Source organism: Lissotriton helveticus, chromosome 5_1 (assembly GCF_964261635.1).
Source record: "Lissotriton helveticus chromosome 5_1, aLisHel1.1, whole genome shotgun sequence".
Lineage (NCBI taxonomy): Eukaryota > Metazoa > Chordata > Amphibia > Caudata > Salamandridae > Lissotriton > Lissotriton helveticus.
In genome coordinates, this window is record NC_136065.1 from 2,036,879,915 (window position 1) to 2,036,898,585 (window position 18,671).

At 48.5% G+C, this 18,671-nt stretch overlaps 1 protein-coding gene across 1 annotated transcript in view; it reads left to right on the forward strand.

The window, feature by feature from the left end:
* Positions 1 to 18,671, forward strand: part of LOC144756224 (complement C4-like) — a 1,111,910-nt gene that overhangs the window by 332,184 nt on the left and 761,055 nt on the right. Inside the window, exon 11 of the mRNA XM_078645841.1 lies at positions 15,407 to 15,577. Coding sequence (XP_078501967.1) covers positions 15,407 to 15,577 — 171 coding nt within the window. The remainder of the gene's footprint in view (positions 1 to 15,406; positions 15,578 to 18,671) is intronic.

Genomic DNA, 18,671 nt, shown 5'->3' on the forward strand with positions numbered 1-18,671 from the left:
CGACTACAACACATCCAAAACGCCTCTGCCAGACTGATCGTCAACGTCCCCCGCCGCAGCCACATCACCCCCCACCTGAGAGACCTACACTGGCTCCCTGTCGACAAGAGGATCACCTTCAAGCTGCTCACCCACGCACACAAAGCACTCCACAACGCCAGACCTGCCTACCTGAACAGCAGACTCAGCTTCCAGACCCCCACCCGCCAGCTCCGCTCCACCAGCCTCGCCCTCACCGCTGTCCCCCGCATCCAACGAACGACCTCCCGCAGCAGATCCTTCTCCTACCTCGCCGCCAAGACCTGGAACACCCTCCCTACCCACTTACGGCAGACTCAAGACCTACTCACCTTCAGAGGACTCCTCAAGACCTGGCTCTTCGAGCTGTAGCAGCACCCCCCCTCCCCTCATCGCCTTGGGACCCTCATGGGTAAGTAGCGCGCTTTACAAGTACTCTGATTGATTGATTGATTGATTGATTGATTGATATCCCACTGATTGACAGTATCTCTGTCTCTGCTCCATCATCAATGTGGTCGGACCCGACAGATGAGGCTACTGCTTCCCTCCGCTAAGATAGCAAGCATTAGCAAAGCCAACAGGTCCGACCATGGAAAGTTGGTGTGATGGTTAATTTGTTTTGTTTTTCTGTTTCAAGCATGTGGCACAAAAAAGAAAAGGAAAACAAAACACTTGCTGCCACCAAAATGTGGCTGCCAAATGCTTGCGCTACATTTTTTACACTTGAAAACATTCAATAATATGGTTGGTTTACTATTGATGTTTTTAAAATGAGAAACATTCCAGTTGGGTCATGCATTTCATTATTGTTTGTTATGGAGACACGACTAGATCACCACTGCAGGCAGCTACAATTTTACAGTATCAGTTTGTAACACCAACTTTAAAAAGAAAATGGAAAATAAATCACCATCTAACAGGGCAACCGATGCTCAAAATAAATGAGTAGCCATTATTTAAAGGTATTATACAAAATTAAAAAGCGAACTTGGAATCAGCTTTTTCATTGAAGAGTTAGGAACAATTTTAGACAGATGTGAACAACATGCACATACTTTGTGCAGTCACTCAGTTTGAAGGGAGCCAGTGGGCAAAGTTGTCTGACCCTTTGGTCCATGCTGGAGCTACAGGGCTGAGCTCCAGGTCCGGGATCACAAAGGTGTAAATCCCGATTTGATTGACCACAGCAGCTCCCCCTGACGGCTGGCACTTACAACTCAGTACTCACCGGGCTGACCTCTGACGACAACAAGGATCTCAGATAAAGATCCTATGATGAAAAGGACCCTGGCTGCAGTGTTGGGAGTGCTCTCGAGAGAAGCCATTTCCGGAGATCCTCAGAGCCCCATGCGAGATAATTGAGGGAGATCGTAGTTCAGGATGAAAGAAGTGTGGCAAGAACTGAAGAATAAAGACTACTGAAGCAACGCTCCGGCCCACTCTACAACACAGCGTGACCTCTCAATAACACAGCCCCCCACACGCCCGACAACGCACCCGGGTGTAGCCATTTAGAGGTCCTCGGAACCCCCAGCGCAAACGAAGAGATCAAAGGAGACCGCCGCCCAGGACATGAGAAAAGCTGGTCCCACAGAAGATAAAGATTCCCGAAGCGATGCTCCGTTCTGGTTAATGACACAGCTTTACGTGAGGCTCGAAGTAAAACACCAAGGGATAGCCACAGTGCCTGACCTGGCAATGGCAAGCACCCAAGAAGCACCAGAGAGACTTAGCCAGCATTAAGAACACGGAAGGACCCGATACAACTGGATCCTCCCCAATATGGAATGAAGCAGGTTGGTGGTGACCTGCGAAAGAGACCGGGACACTCCGAGACAGCAGCGGAGCCCTGAGACTCTATCGTGGCTGGAACCCCGAATGCCTGACCCTGCAATGGCCGCTGAACTCGTAATGAAAAGCAGTAGCAACATCGGTTCAAGTCCATAATTTTCACAAGTCTCCTAATATACCACTACTGATTTATACCAACTAACAACTTAAAACTTTTTGCAGCAAGTATTATGCAAATAAAATGAATTGATCTTCATGGCCATTCGAATGAGACTAGTCAATCATTACAAAAGTAATTGATTCTAAGCTGCAAATACTCTCCAAGGAGAGTAAGACACTTGTCACGATTATCAGCCGAGAAACCGACATTAGGAGCCGAGCCCCTGACACCCAATCCATTAATGGCCGCCAGAAACGAAACTGAAAGTGACTGGTTATAAGGCTTCGATAAGGCATCTTTATGATAAAGACTGAGGGCGTCATCTGAGACCCGTGATGCCACAAAGCTCTTTATAGGCGGGAGTGGAGCCCCGCCCACAACACGCGAGAATCCCCTGATGCGAGATTAAGGAAGCGGGTCACCTGAGATACTAGAAGGATACAGACCCCCTGAGAGGGGAGAGGAACCCAGAACTCAACAGGTCAGAAGCCCAAGAGGCCTGACCTAGGAAGGGCCAACATGCCCAGATTCAATACTGAAAATGACTACTGTTAAGTCCACAACAAGACCTTTGTCACACTCGACATCTCTGACATCCGCAACCAGATCTCAAGGTCAGCGTAGTCAGGAACAGTAGACCTTAATCGGGCTACCTGGGTCAAACATAGAACCGGCCATAAGAAAAACTTGATTCAACGCTACTCCAAAGTAGCCGCAGCGAACGCGCCCTCTCTATCCCTACCCAGGACCTAAATCTCTGACCCATCAACACATCTTGACAGAAATATCCTTGTCACCTAGAGAACTCCCGTATTGACACAGGCCCCCCTACCAGAAGATCAGGACAACGCCAATTCTCAATCCCGGGCCCAGAGATTCCCCTCTCAACACACCCCCTACCCCCCTCCTCCCGAGAAACTAGCCCCCTTGTCTCCTCAACCTCCACTTCCACCTCCCGACCGGACCACACCCTTTTCTCAACAAGGCATTCCATCCTATTTTACATTGGAGAGAACCCCCCTCTCCAACACAGAAAAATGCCACCGGACACGCAATTGTCTTCCGCCCCGCAAACACTAAACTATCTGAGTCCCCATGGGCCGAACTCCTTTGCTATCACCTTTCCCCCCAAGCTCTCTAGTAAAGCGAAGAAACTCTTCAAACATAGATTGCTCAAACAACATCCCGAGAAACAATTTGTAGACACTTACCACTGCTCCTCTAGATGGCAGATAAAAATGGACTTCATTTTCTACTCTGATAGACTTGACATTTGGTCCATCATTTTCAACACACACCTTACCATCTCCAAAACCACCACTACATCCCACAGCTGCAAATTTACGACCTCTCTTTCGAATCACCAGTCGTTGAGAGGCAATATCTCCTTAACCATCTTCGCTAACGGCACAGTCCTGATACAGGCTAAGAGCGCTCACCTTGAAGTCTTTGACTCCCTATTCCCTTCATTAAAAGAGGCCTCTGGGTACACCTAGTGAGCCTCTCAAGACAGGGAAGACACGGGACCACTCTCTCTCCCACTTCGAGATCCCCCTCCCCACCATCTCGAGACTCCTACTGTAACGCTGTACCCCCGAACAACGATCTTTCCCCCTTTGGCAGACGACACGCCCACCCCTGCCACCCCTCCCCTCCTATACCGACTGCCAGGATCGAGAATTATCCTCTGGATCAACCCCTCCACAGCCCCCCGTCCTCTTGCCACACGAGAACCGACACTGGATATCATGACACAACGCCTCACCATCCTAGAAACTCAGCTCGAAATCCTGATCCGAGGCCTGAACGAAACTCTTTCCAACCTGACCTTGCTCCGAAAGCACACACAGCCACCCATTGAGCTAGCTAGTCTTACTCAACCCAAACAAGACACGGTTCCACCCCCTAGCGAGCCTCTTAGTACCCACAGACCCCGACTCTGGTTCAATAGAAAAGGGATTGATAAGTGTTAAGAAAGGCCCAGAAGAGCATCAACGTCACTTTCCCCTCAAGAAGTGACTCAACTAGCCTCATCCTACGACCTCCAACGAAATCCTCCCCCAAATCCTTGATCCAAGTAATTACGGGATTTAGATGTGAACACCCCCGTTCAAGAGTCCCTAGACCCCCAGCCCACCTAGCCTTCCTACATAGAGCCCAAGCAACTGACAACAGGAGCAAAGAAGCCCCCCCATCAACTGCATGCTCCTTAACTGCAGATCAGATTCTAAACATTCAACTGAGCTAGCAGAAGCCATCCTCTCCCATGATATAGGCATAGCTTTCATAACGGAGACCTGGCTCAATAATATCTGTTACCTCAGCATGGACATGCTGGTGCCTCCCGGATTCACAATGATTAACAAAGACAGGCAAGTAAAAAGAGGAGGGGGCATAGCAATCATCCACAAGAACAACATCTCCATCACAAAAACCTCCTTCTGCTTGTACAGCTCCTTTGAACGTCTCTCAGTCATCATCAAAACACACAACACTAGGCCTACACTCTGCCACTTTCTATACCAACCCCAAGGCAGCTCGTCAGAATTTGGGGTTCACCTTGCTGACCTGATAGCCCATTGCGCACTCGGCAACACCAACAATATAATTCTGGGTGACCTCAATCTAAGATGGAACGAAACAAAAAACCCGCTCATTCAAACCCTAAACAACTTATTGCTAGAAAACAATCTGACCCAACATTGCTTAGAAGAAACTCATCATCGAGGAGCAATCCTTGACGCAATTATAGCCGAAAGCAATGCAATCTCCATCGACCACTTCCTCCCCGTCGACTGGTCCGATCACCACATAGTTCTTTTTCACATCAATCATGCGATCTTGTCCAATCTAATCCCCAAGCTAGACCCCCCCAAATGGGTCAGGAACACAGCCCAGATCCCTCGAGCTGACCTAGAAGAAAGAATTAGCTTGCTCCTCCCCAACACTGACCATCTCTCAATTACTGAACTCACCTCTCTTTACAACTCTAATTTGACACGCACTCTGGATCACCTTGCCCCCATGAAACCATTTCCTCCAGATCATGGTTCTCCTTTGACATCAATGAGGAAAGAAGACAACTAAGAGCCGCAAAAAGAATCTGGAGGAACAATCCCTACGTCCTACATCGCGATCAACTCCAAGTAGCCCGTAGGATGTACAAAAAGAACACCAAGACCACAAAGACCGCTTTCTTCTGCTCTGCGCTAGATACTGCAAAAAACCGTCCCAAAGAGCTTTTCAATATCATCAGGAATCAAACTTCTAAACCTATACCCTCCTCAACACAGGCATCCAAAGAACGCTGCAACAACTTTGCCATCTTTTTCAATGACATAAGCGCCAAGATCGATCTCTCAATTGGCTCAAATCCTATCCCCTCCACCGAGATCGAATCGACCGAAACTCTTGGTCCGTCTTCATTCCCATCCAAGAAACAGAGCTAGTCAAACTAATCGCCAATGCCAAACCATCATCACACGCCCTGGATCAGCTTCCCCCTCACCTGGTCAAAGACCTGAAGCATGTCCTAGCCCTGCTATGGTGCAGGATCATCAACAGCTCATTGAGCTCTGGAACCGTTCCTGAATGCCTCAAAGTAGGCCAAGTCACGCCACTGCTGAAAAAACCAGGGCTAGACACTGAGGATCTGAATAACTTCAGACCTGTATCTAACCTACCTCTTGTGTCTAAGATCCTAGAAAGATGTGTACTCCCTCAGTTAACCCAACACCTGGATAACATCAATCTCCTAGACCCTCATCAATCGGGCTTCAGAAAAGGCTGCAGTTCCGAATCACTTGACTCGGATCAATACTGCCTTCTCATCCTCCTAGATTTATTGTCCGCATTTGATACAGTTGACCACAAATTGCTCATCAAGGTTTTACAAGAAAGGGCCGGTCTTCAGGAGACGGTCCTCCACTGGTTCTCTTCCTTTCTCCACAACCGTTCCCGAAGAATAGAAATTAAAAACTTCGAGTCCGACCTCCACCCTTTCACCAGGGGTGTTCCACAATGATCAGTGCTCTCCCCTCAGCTTTTCAACATCTACATCGAACCCCTCACTGCTCTACTCAGGAAATCCAACATCCCTTTTCACGTGATGGCACGCAGCTCTATCTGGAAACCACTTCAATCGACCACATCCAGAGACTTAGGGGCACATTAGGATGGCACCTAGCGGAAATCAGGACCGCCCGCCTAAAGGGCGGGGGTCCTGACATTGCCATTAGGATGCCCCCGCCACAGTGGCGGGCGCATTCCTCAATTTAACATTGTGGTGGGCGGTGCTCACTGCACCGCCCGCCACAATGTTAAAAAACAAAAGCACGCCTTTGCACAATCGAATGTTAAAAAACAAAAGCACGCCTTTGCACAATCGAAGAGGCAGGCACCGCGGGGTGCCTGCTTCTTCGATTATACAAAGGCAGGGGGGTACCACAGGTACCCCCCGTGTGCCACCCCCCCTTTGGCCTTCACTCTGGGGGCCCACAGGGGCCCGCCAGAGTGAACACCGCAATGCCGCCACGGAAAGCCATTGAGAAAAGCCCATAGTAATATGGCGGGCGGTGTCTAAACGACACCGCCTCCATGTAACTCGTTTTCCGCCCCGGCCGCAAGGCGACCGGGGCGGAAAACAGCCGGGCGGTGTTTTTCACCGCCGCCTTCCCCTCCGCCATCCTAATATGGCGGGGGGGATTTGGGCTAGCGATGTCGGGCGGTTTGCCTCCGCCAGGCCGGCGGTGGCCACCGCCAGCCTGGCGGAGGCAAACCGCCCGACATCGTAATGGACCCCTTAATGCCACGCTTAAGGAGGTTCAACACTAGCTAACAAGTAATCACCTGAAACTTAACCAAGAGAAAACTGAAATACTCCTCATCTCCAACAAAGATGAAAACCCCAAAATCAAAGAATGGCTCGAAGTCATTGACAGCCTCAGTGGCAACCTCACCTTAGCGTAGTCGATAAAATCTCTAGGGATCACCCTCGACCCGAAACTGGACATGAAGAAACATATTAAAAGATCCGCCAAAAATGCCTTTCTCAATCTGAAACTATTATACAAAATAAAACCCTTCCTTCCACCCAAGGACCTTCAACAAGCCACCCAAGCACTGATACTCTCCAGAATAGACTATGGGATTGCTGCCCTGACTAGGACAGCAAAATCTCACCTCGCCCCTCTGAAGACAACCTTCAATGCAGCTGCCAGAATGGTTACGGGAACTAAGAACTTCGAACACATCTCTCCCGCTCTTAGAGAACTTAAATGGCTCCCAGTCGCGCTGCGAGCCAGCTTTAGAACAGCCTGCCTCACGCACAAAGCCCTGCACACAGGCAAACCAGAATACCTGGCCGCCAAACTCAAAAGGGCCGGCCAGTCCAGAAACCTCAGGAGCTCCAACTCTCTCCTACTCATCTCGCCAAAAACTCGCAAACAGAAAACCGCAACCAAATCATTTGCCGGAAACGCACCAAAAATCTGGAACTCCATCCCCCCCACATCAGGACAACCCCCTCGTTTCCTAAATTCAAGGCATTACTCAAAGCCCTCTTCCTCGACCGCGCTCGAACGAACTGAAAGAGCCAAAGAAGTTCCTAGCCAACGCCCCTCCTGACCTTTATCTGGGACCAACTACATTGAATCAGAATTAGAAAACTTTATGTGTACGAAGTAATTGAACAATGAGTACGCTCAGATGATCGTCAGGTTATCTTGCTCCCTTCTCCCCTCTGCCCCTTCGCTCAGGTGTATGTTCCCTTCCAGACGCGATCCCTCATGCTCTTCCAATTTCCTGTATCGTATATTTGCACATAACTATATATGCTGTAAAGCGCTCTGATACCCCTGGTCCAGCCAGCGCTATATAAAACTCTTAAAATAAAATAAAAATAAGTAAGATGTGAATAACTGTTAAATGGACCAATGGATGAAACGTGGTCACCAAACGCTTTATGTTTATTATTTAGAACTTTTTAGGAAAAACAGTAGACTGGCAAGAAAACTAAAGCTCTCTCAAAATGACAGACCTACATATAGAGGCCCGTGTCTGATGAAGAGTTGATTTTGTGTCTCTGTAGAGGAAATTCCGTTCATCAGTAAGAGTGTGCCAAAGGCCATCCATTTTTTCAACTTTTCATTGAGGAATCTTTATATATTACTCAGTGGCGGTCACCACTGTGCAGTTATAGCTAGAACCTAGATCCGGCGCACTTAGGGCGAGAAAGCAAAAGACACACAGATGATCAATGGAATGCAGAGCAAATCATACATTCACCCCCAGTAAAGAGATCTGGGTTAAATCCATCGTTCTTTTGCCCACCATGCCACCCCAGTTCACACCAGGCCATATGCAAATCAGTCGCCACCCTGTGCCTCATGGGAACAGTCCAGCCCGAATTGCCAAGTTAGAGCCTCCCTGCACCAGAAACATGCATCCTGGGTCCGATTTCGGGGCATCACCCCTCATCAGCCTGGCTAGCTTGAATCCAGTGGCACAGTGAGCCCGGGACCCATGTTTGGGCATACCCGGTGCACTTAGGGCGAGAAAGGAAAAGACACACAGATGATGGACAGAATGCAGAGCAAATCAAACCTTCGCCCCCAGTCAAGAGATCTGGTTTAAATCCATCGTTCTTTTGCTCATCATGCCACCCCAGTGTCTCATGGGAACAGTCCAGCCCATACTGCTAAGCCAGGTCTCCCCTGGACTGGAAACAAGCATCCTGGGATTGGTTTCGGGGCATCACCCCTCATCAGCCAAGCTTAGCTTGAATCCAGTGGCACGGTGAGCCCGAGATCCCTACCTGCAGCAGCACGGGCAAGGGAGGCAACCCTGCTCCCAGTCAGCCGGAGATTTCAATATGCTTATGCTGGGTGGGAGTAGACTTCTGTTTCCCTGCCTGCACTGCAATGCAAAAAACAGCTTCTCCCATGAGACGAGAGCAATGCTACCTCCTGCAGAACGGAGGGAGCTGGCTGGGGCTGCTGGGCTCCTGGGGTTCTCCCAGCAGAACCCAGCATGGTGCTTGGTGAATGCCCTGGGTGGCCACCCACCTATTACTCATGGTTTAAATGATTTTACTAAATTTGAGAAAGTAAGAAGGTCAAGCATTGCAAAAGCCTCCACCTACATCCACCGGCCGGTGGAGATTATGCATTTAAACTAAAGCTGTAGATAGAGAGAGAAAAAAGTAGTGAAGGAAAGAGCGGATGCTGAGGTCCAGTCCTTGTGTGGGGTGAGTCGGACATGCTTCCCATCTGTGAACCCAGCGATGGGTGAATAGTAATGTCTTATTCCTGTAGGTGGAGGGAGTCAGTGATGCGGAGCACTCTGAGGTACTTTGGGTAAGGGAGTTATGTGAATTCATTGGACAGAAAGTCTATGGTCGGCCCCCATGTTTTATCGAACTTTGGGAGGGAGCGTGTAAGGCCTGGTGTGATCTTTTCAATTTCCAGTAGTTCCCACATCTTATACATCCAATCTAAGTGGGATGGCACCTACTCAGTGCCCCATCTAGCTAGTAATACCTGCTTGGCTGCCCCCAATGCCAACGCAATCACTCTGCCTCCCCCTGATTTGAGGGGGTACATCAAAGCGTTAGGGAGCCCCAGAAGGATAAAGGAGGGAAGCTAAGGCAAATCTGTGTGATAAATTGAGTCAATGTCTCAGAGGGTTGCCTCCCGAACGTCTGTATTTTCGGGCAAAACCAAAGGATGTGAGTAAGAGTGCCCAGCTGCTCACAGTTGCGCCATCATTGTCCGGTGCCCCTGGTTTCCACTTAAGTAGCCTTTCCGGCGTAAAATATCAGCAATGGGCAATCTTTAAAAACATCTCCTTACCAGCTGTGCTGCAGGTGGAAGCTTTTGCCCTGTATACAATGTCACTCCACTCCTTGGGTGAGAACTCATACTCCAGTTCGCTTTTCCACCGACGCTGCCCTGGAGATTCACTTGTCTGGCTAAAAGTGTTGAAAAAGGTATAGATGTCCGATAACAGCTGTTTGTCCGATGTTCTAGTGATGTACCATTTCTCGAATTTCGTTAGTGGACGACCAGCGAGGATGCTCACCTGTGGCTGGGTAACCGAATGTCGAAGAGCTAGATATTGCCAGTATTCCTATCGAGTGACCCCGTGTCCCTCCATGAGGCTGGAAAACTCTATCACCCCATGTTCATCAAATAAATACCCTATACGTTTACAGTTGGCCTTTTGCCAGCGGAGAAAGCCATTCCCGGTGAGAGCCGGCGGAAAGTCGGGGTAACCGATAAACAGGGTCAAGGGCGACATCGGAGTCGACAAGCCGAGTGGCACTTGCACCCTGTCCCATACTGCCATTGTAGCCCTCAGAAACGGTGACACGTACACTCCGCTCGGACGGTGCTTTCGGGGGAGCCACGGAAACTTCCAGATGTGCATTCCCACTATCGAGCGGTCTATAAAGCACCAATGTTTCTAGGATTCGAGTTTATAGCATTCAAGCATATATCGGAGTTGTGCGACCTGGAAATATTGCTCCAAGCATGGGACCCCCAGGCCCCAGTCTGCCTGCTTAAGGTATGTCAAGTGATGGGCCATTCGCGGCCTCTTACCTCCCCAGATGTCTGTGCAAATGAGATATTGCATGTGTGCTAGCAGGTTAGGAGGGGAGCTATGTGGCAACGTCTGCATCATGTACAATATCCGTGGGAGCATGGTAATTTTAATGGCTGCTAGTCGGCTGAGCCAGGACAGAGTTTGTCATTTCCAGCCTGTAAGCTCACGTCGGATCCCGGCCAGGGGATTAGTATAATTTACTTGTGCTGTTTTGGTCATGGTGCGGAACATCTGCAGGCCCATGTACTGGACACCTTCCGTAGCCCACAGGAAAGGAAACCGTGTGGACAGGGCCAGCAGATCTGCCTGTGGGAAGGTCAAGCTCAGTGCCTGTGATTTATGGAGGTTCACTTTAAAGCCTGATGCCAGGCCAAATACTTCTAGCTCCACCATCAGAGAAGCCAGCGAGAGATCAGTTCGGGTAAAAAAGAGGACCATATCGTCTTCGTATAGCGAAATTTTGTGCACCCTATCTGCCATTTTAAAAGTGTGACAGCTCTATCAAAATGTCCGCGAGATAGTGTATTCTCGCCGGATCAAAATTTTGTTGACCAACTGGCCTCCTTCTCTCAAAACAAAGTCCAAACAGTCTATAATGTACTACTGAACTCAGCAAGTGATCCTGTGGGGAACAGTGCAGATCTATTAGAGGATCTTCCATCATTGCATAGTTTGTCACATTTTTCTGCTCTAGCGGCAGATCGAGTTGCAAACTTGCTGTTACAAACTAAGTCAGGTTCTCCACTGGACCCCTGTCCTCCCATATATTGCATTTGGTTCTCGAGGAATTCAGTACTTTCTTGACCCATCTACTAAATGAGCTTACTAGCACCAGGGAATTTCCACATTCCTGGAAATAGGCCTGTATTAGACCCTTCCTTAAAAAAGCTTCAATAGACCCCACGGAGGCGAAACATTATCGCCCAATATCCTGCCTTCCTTTACCATCAAAAATTTCAGGGCAAGGTATGAATTTGGAATTAACAGACTATTTGATTTGTAATAACATTCTTGACTCCACCCAACATGGCTTTAGGCCTCGGCATTCCACCGAATCAACCTTGATTATGGCCACCGAAGAGATCCGTAAAGTGATGTATGGAGGGGGTAGAGCTGCTCTCATCCTGCTTGACCTGACCACAGCATTCGGCACCGTAAATCATGCGGTGCTGCTGCGGCGGCTGAGGGCAGTAGGTATCAGAGATATGGCGTTAACTTTACTTACATCATTCCTAGCATCCCGGGTACAACTGATTCACTGGGATGGCCTTCAATCATGAAATTTCTACCCCCGTGTGGAGTCCCACAGGGGTCGGCCTTGTCCCCGACACTGTTTAACTTATATGTCACACCATTGGCAAGACTAATCAAAGATCATGGTCTTACGCTAGTGTCGTATGCAGACGACACCCAGTTAGTGGTGTCGGTCACGCAAAATGTGGATTTAACAGCTGACAGGTTTCGTAACTGCCTCACGGATGTGATGGAATGGATGAACTTGAATTTCCTGAAGCTTAATATTGAAAAAACTGAGGTCAACGCGTTCAGTCAAAAAACCTCTGTATGGAACCAATCATGGTGGCCCCCTGAGGCGGGTAGCTGCCCGGTCCCTGTGTCCAAAGCTAGGAACCTTGATTTTGTGTTTGATAAGGATCTGAAGCTTGCACCATAAAAAAATCAAGTCTCCTCTGCATGTTTCTTTACACTAAAGGTCCTGCATAGAATTCTGCCATTAATTCCTTTACCACTTAGGAAAACAGTAGTCGTGCTCTGGTTCTTTCCAGAGTTGACTACTGTAACGCTCTATATTTAGGAGCTGACAAAGGGCAGATCACAAAACTTCAGTCACTTCAAAACGCGGCTGCATGGGTTTTGCTTGATCTACCCAAACATCACCCCATGTCTGCTAGTATTAAGCAGCTTCACTGGCTTCCAGTTCCGTGGAGAGTGGACTTTAAGGTACTCTGTCTAGTACATAAGGCTCTGTATGGAGGAGGAGCAGTGGACATTCAAACTCTATTTCCCCGATATCAGCCGCAACGTGTCTCAGGTCAGCCAAGGCAGGACTGGTTCAAGTCCCTAAGATAAAAAGAGCCAGATGGGGAGGAAAGGGTTTTTCGTATCAAGCAGCCACATTATGGACCTACCTCCCCCTCACGACAAGATTACAATCAAGCAGGGCCCTTTTCAGGAAATCGATAAAGACTTAGCTCTTCCTAAAGCCCTATGATCCTTCAGTGCTTGCTCGGCTTCCATCCACCTTAGCGCCAAGACGCCTCGGCAATAGTGCGCTTTATTAGCTATCAGCCAGTCCACTTTTTTATTTTTTTTAAATTAAAACCATTGAATCTTCTCTTTCAGAGATGGATGCTTTCTGCGTCCCCGTTGCCTCACCAACACTCTGGGAATAGGCAATGTGCGGTGTTGCAAGTGTGGCCAAATCCATGCGTTCAGGATTTCCACTTGATCCCTGCACACCTCAATTTCTTGATCAGTCACTCATAACATTAGCACTTTGTTCACTGACCTTTGAAATTCCTCTCTGGCACCTTTCGTTTGGATTGGATGAGAGCCTTGGTTTCCCCCATTTTGAACAGCCCATTGCTGATCCCTCTCTGATGAGCAAATCTGACTCATTTCCCTTTCCAATTCCCTGCTAAAGTATTAGTATTCGAGGTGAACCATCAACTCTCCCATTACATTAAATTCTACAATCTTCTCAAACCTAGTCAATGTGTTTATGCCCTCTGGCGGAACAGCCCTTCTAGCCATTTCTGACCATTTTGAGTGGGCTCTAGAAAATGGAGCCTAAGCAGTACTTATCCTTCTTGATTTCTGCCACCTACTTTTCTATGGTTTTCACACCATCTGCCAGAGCCGGACTTAAATAAACATCCATGGGCAGAATCTTTTCATAACCCATCACAAGGCAGTGCAATTGCCACCCATCAGGTTCTCTCTGATACATGTTTCCAAAGGAGTACTTCCTCAGCCCCACCCTGTTAGATGCCATTGGCCTTTCTCATCCGATCCTTCTGAGTCGCAATGATGTCTTATGCATATGATACTCAAATTATGGTGACATTAGACTCCAGCCTTAAAGAAATTTCAGTTCAAGTTGGACCAGGATGAACAAAAAAACTCCCTCCAATCGAACAACTCCACTCAGACAACCTTGGGAAACATCCTTTACAACGTAACTGGTACAACGCGGTACCGTTACAACGCAGCTTTAACAACGAAAGTTGTTACAACGACTTTCGCTGGAGGGCGCTCTAGGATAGGGGATAGTTTAATTTACTATCCAACACCTTCCCTACTATCCACGGGGACTGGTGTTGGAATAGTGAATTAAACTATTCACTATCAGCGCCCCCCCAACGCAAGTCGTTGTAACGACTTGCGTTGTTAAAACTACGTCGTAAAGGGACGCGTTGTAACGGTACGCGTTGTACCGTCATACATCCGACAACCTTACATACCATCCTCTTCTGCAACTTCTACAGAGAGTTTAGGAAGATATGGCTCATTCCATTACTAAAATTAATGGGGTTTAGAAGATGTCGACCTGCATTTTTTTTTTTTACAATTATTGGAGGGGGAACGGTGGTTTTTATTATCATTAACTTTTTGAAGTGTATTATTCGCCACAGAAATAACCTAGAATGAACAAATAAAGAGAAAATGGGAATAAATTGACCTATCTGTGGGTTACCGTTTCCTTCCTATAGAACAGCATTCTCATTGTTTGATTTTAAACATTATATCTGTTTCATATTTTCCTCTAAACAATATATCAATTAAGCTGTGATAAGCTGCAAAAATCACAGAGAACAAACATTCTATTCGAGTTCCTCCATACTGGAAAGCGATCTAAAAAACTGGATATAGTGTATAAAGAAAATGTAAATACAGTAAATTTCAACACTCACTCATATATGTTATTCTTTCCTAAAAACTTGACATCGGCTGTATAAAACGAATTGCGTGGAGTGCTTTCCCGATAGCATTTGGTTTTTATTAACTGTAATACACTATTTTTATCTTGTAAATTTGATTTTTAATTGTATAGTTTTTACTGTTAATAATTGTTTTTGAATGTATGCTTTTATGATTTTATTTTTCCCTGACCTAGGAATTACGAATTCATCTATTCAGGGGGTCCTTGTTACATACGCAATTGCTTTTATGATTTTGCAACTTAACCCCTTGCATGCTGATGACGAACCCCAGCCGTCATGCACTACGGTGCTCGTGTGCTGATGACGGCTGGGGTTCGTCACGGCCCCGCCCTGTTCGTGTGTTTACAGCACAGCAGGGGAATCGCGGCCGCATGGAAGGGGTTAAAATCGAATAAAGCTTAATTGAATTGAATTGAATTGAACAGCCACTGGATGTAATTTCTGGTCTTTGGAACTGATAACTCTATCTGGAACTCCATCTTGTGCCTCGATATCTGGGACCAACATCTACAAGAAGTTTAGCAGGGAAGTGATTTCATCCCAGTAGCACCTGCTGTCGTGGTTTTTCACTACTTTGAACCAACATTGTGTGAGAGATGTTGGTTTAATGGTGGTAGACGTGTGAGGTATGAATAATGATTATTGAAGGATGGAGAAGTCCTCACCTGTTTTTAAAGACAGTCTAGTAAGCAATGAGCCCCTTCTGTGTCTCCAGTATTGCAGATTTTGCCTGGAGTCTGCGTTTGTTAATGATTGCAGTAATGTACATGCAACAGAAGTATGACAGTGTGTTTCCTATCTTTTTTTCGCACAATTCATTGCCATTGACCAAAATGACGTATTTCATATGGTTTGTGTCATTTAACAGTTGATGGTATCTCACACGGATGGCTCGGTAGCTGCTGGTATCCCTGTGAAGATCGACATGCAAACAAATGTATCCCCGTTGCATTCTCTGGCAACCCAGAAATCAAATCAGAATGGAGTGTTGGAGTACTACATCAACACACCCCCTACTGCCAAGACAATGGATATATCGGTGAGTGTCTCTTGTATTTGGTCATTATTAAAGAACGTACAGGCTTGGTGAATCACTAGCAAGAGCTTAGAGGAAGGGCACATCTCTCTAGATTTTTGTACCAAAGATCACCTTAGTCATACAGCCATTATTGTCTTGTCTTCTCTCTTTGGTGAGGGCCACAAGGCTAATCAAACAATGCTCCATTATTATGAAATAGAGATAAAGTGATCCAATTGAGAAAGTCTCTGCTATACTCTATTACACTTTCACAGAATAACTGTGTAATCCTTTCCTTTTCTATCTTGTAGTGTTCTTTTTGGCGGGTATAAGAGGAGAAATCAATATATGTGTTAAGTTTTGTTCTCTGACTCTTGTATTGTTTCCAAATATCACTCGTATCTCTTGGTAGTACTTTGGTACAGCAGAGTCTTCCCCCAAATACTCAGGGCCCGATTCACAGAACTAACTGAAGACAAAATCCTAAACTTACTACCATTTTGGTATTCACAGAAGGCACTTACTCATTTTGGCATTCACAGAAGGCACTTACTCATTTTGGTATTCACACAAGGCACTTACTCATTTCAGTATTCACAGAAGTTAGGAGTCCTAACTTTAGGACTCCTAAATGCCTTCTGTGAATACCGAAAGTCTTAAAGTTAGGATTAGGGATGGGATTCATCAACACCCTTGATTAAAATGGTTCCAGTCACTCATCACTGACGTCCTTCACTTCACTCAGAGTGTGGTTGTGTGGTTGTGCTTAGGATTGTGTGCTGTGCGAATTGTGTCATCTGTGAAAATACACTGCATGTTTTATAAGATAGCGGGTCAATGATTCACTGTTAAGGTCACTCCATCTTCCCCAAGCTTGCAGCAACATTTGAACCTGTACCTAAAAAGGCCCCTTTAGAGTTTTAACCTTGTTGATTTCTGGGTTGCATTCCACATTCAGACTATGCCATGGAAAAGCACACTGGATGAAACTTGGGATGTCTGGTCTGTGACTTCATAATACTTAAACTTTTAACCATGTGTTTCTTCTCCTCTTTCAGTGTAGGAAACCTAAGATATACGGGTGAGGCTGCTTCTTGTTCAGGTTGATGCGAATAAACATTTTGAGGGTGGCACACATTTTGAGTGAGCCGTTAATTAGCACCAGTGGCTTCAATTCCATACTCTTCTTCCATAACATCGAGTTTGTATTAATTTTGAATTCCGAATAAATCTCTGTTGAGAAAAGGAAACTATACCATGATGAGGTAAATGCCGGTGGCAAAGCACGCAATGGCGGAGGACGTGCCTGAGTAGAGCCCTGAGCTGAGCTCCCCTTCCACAGGCCATTACTCCGGCACACTTCTCCGCAACCGGCCCAAAATAGCAGCAGAGCTGCGTGGGGACAACCTCTTCTGCCCTGCCAAACCTGGGGCTGAGGAATCGCTCCTGGCCACTAGAGAGCGATGTTGGTTGACTGCCTCCCTCGCCGGTTCCCTGGCCGGCGCTCACAACTACGCGAGGCCGGGGACGGACTGCTGCCACAGGGCCCTGACGCCGAGGCCTACATCTGGGAGTCCACGAGGCGGGTCTGCGGTGACTCGTGCGGACCTACCGAGCCCACAACCTTTTCCCTGCATTGGGAGAGCCCACCTCCCGACATCTACGGCTGATGCCCCCCGGGGAGGGGGGGGGGCTGCAGTTTGGGCCCTGCATCTTTCGCCCTGCTGCAGGGAGAGCCTGCCTCTCGGCGCCTATGCCGAGCGCCCCCCCGCGGAAGGGGAATCGCACCTCGAGCCACGCATCCTCTGCCCTGTTGCGAGGGGAGCCCATCTCCCGGCATTCGCGGCGGACGCTTCCCGGAACGGGGGTGGCCGGGACGCTGCCGCCATTTACTGTTGCGGCTCGGCGGAGGCGGGCCGGGAGGTTCCTGCGGCTGCTGACGGCGGGGGAGCTGCCGGTTGAGAGGGGGGATGCCTGAATCAAACACTCCTGCCCCGTGGCTGACGGCGGAAGCCGGCGCAGGTCACCTCGAGGACACCTGCCTGAGCCTGGCGGGGGGTACTGGCCGCGCTGGGACAAGGCGCCCACCGACCCCACTCCGCCCTTGCCTCATTCCTGCCCTCTGGCCCGACATGGGACAAGACCTACCTACACGGATCGGCGGCGGCACTGCCCCGCGTGCACTGGTACTCCTGACCCCAGGACTGATCGGCCTCCCCAAGACCCGAGGAGACCACTGCGCGCGCTCCCACCACGAACTACACCGCATTGCCCATGTCTGGGGGAACTAGGACGAGAACTGGTGCTGGAGGTACACAGGGGAAAGGAAAGATGGAGAAGGCGGCAAAATCGGCTGACCCGGATCAGACCGCCTCCAAACTTGACACGATGCTGGCGGCGATGGAGCGACTAGAGGAGTCGATGCAGCTGACCCGCGCCTCCCTGGAAACCAAGATTGATGGCGTCGCCATTGATCTCACACACCTGCGAGCTGACCACAAGAAGCTGTCAGACCGCACTACTACCCTGGAGGCCACCACGAAAGATCTCGCGCCCAAAGTCGCGCAAACGGACAGGCACATGCAGGATCTCCTCAACGGCGTAGAATTCCTAGAAGATTGTGCGGAGGATGCAGAAGGGAGGGCGCAGAGAAATAATGTACGCCTCGTGGGGCTGCCGGTGCGCTGGGAAGGCAGGGAACCCAAGACACACATGGTAGGATGGCTGCGGAACCTACTGCCAGATGGCGCAGTCTCTCAACATTTTGTTGTGGAACGAGCACACCGGGTGCCGAACCGGCCGGCCCCGGCAGGATCCAGCCCCAGACCTATGCTCATCCGCATCCTGAATTATCGCGAACGCGATGCCATCTTGAGGGAAACCATGAAGCTACAGGAGATCCGGGTTGAAAATACTAAGATCATATTCTTCCCCGATTACACAATCCAGGTACAGTGCCAGAGACCCTCCTTCCTCGCAGTTAAGCGGCGGCTCCGTCGGCTGACCTTGAAGTATTCCCTCCTTTTCCCGACGCGCCTGCGAGTGGTGGCCCAGGACAGGACTCACTTCTTTAATACTTCTGAAGAGGTTGAGGCCTGGCTGGACTCTGGAACAG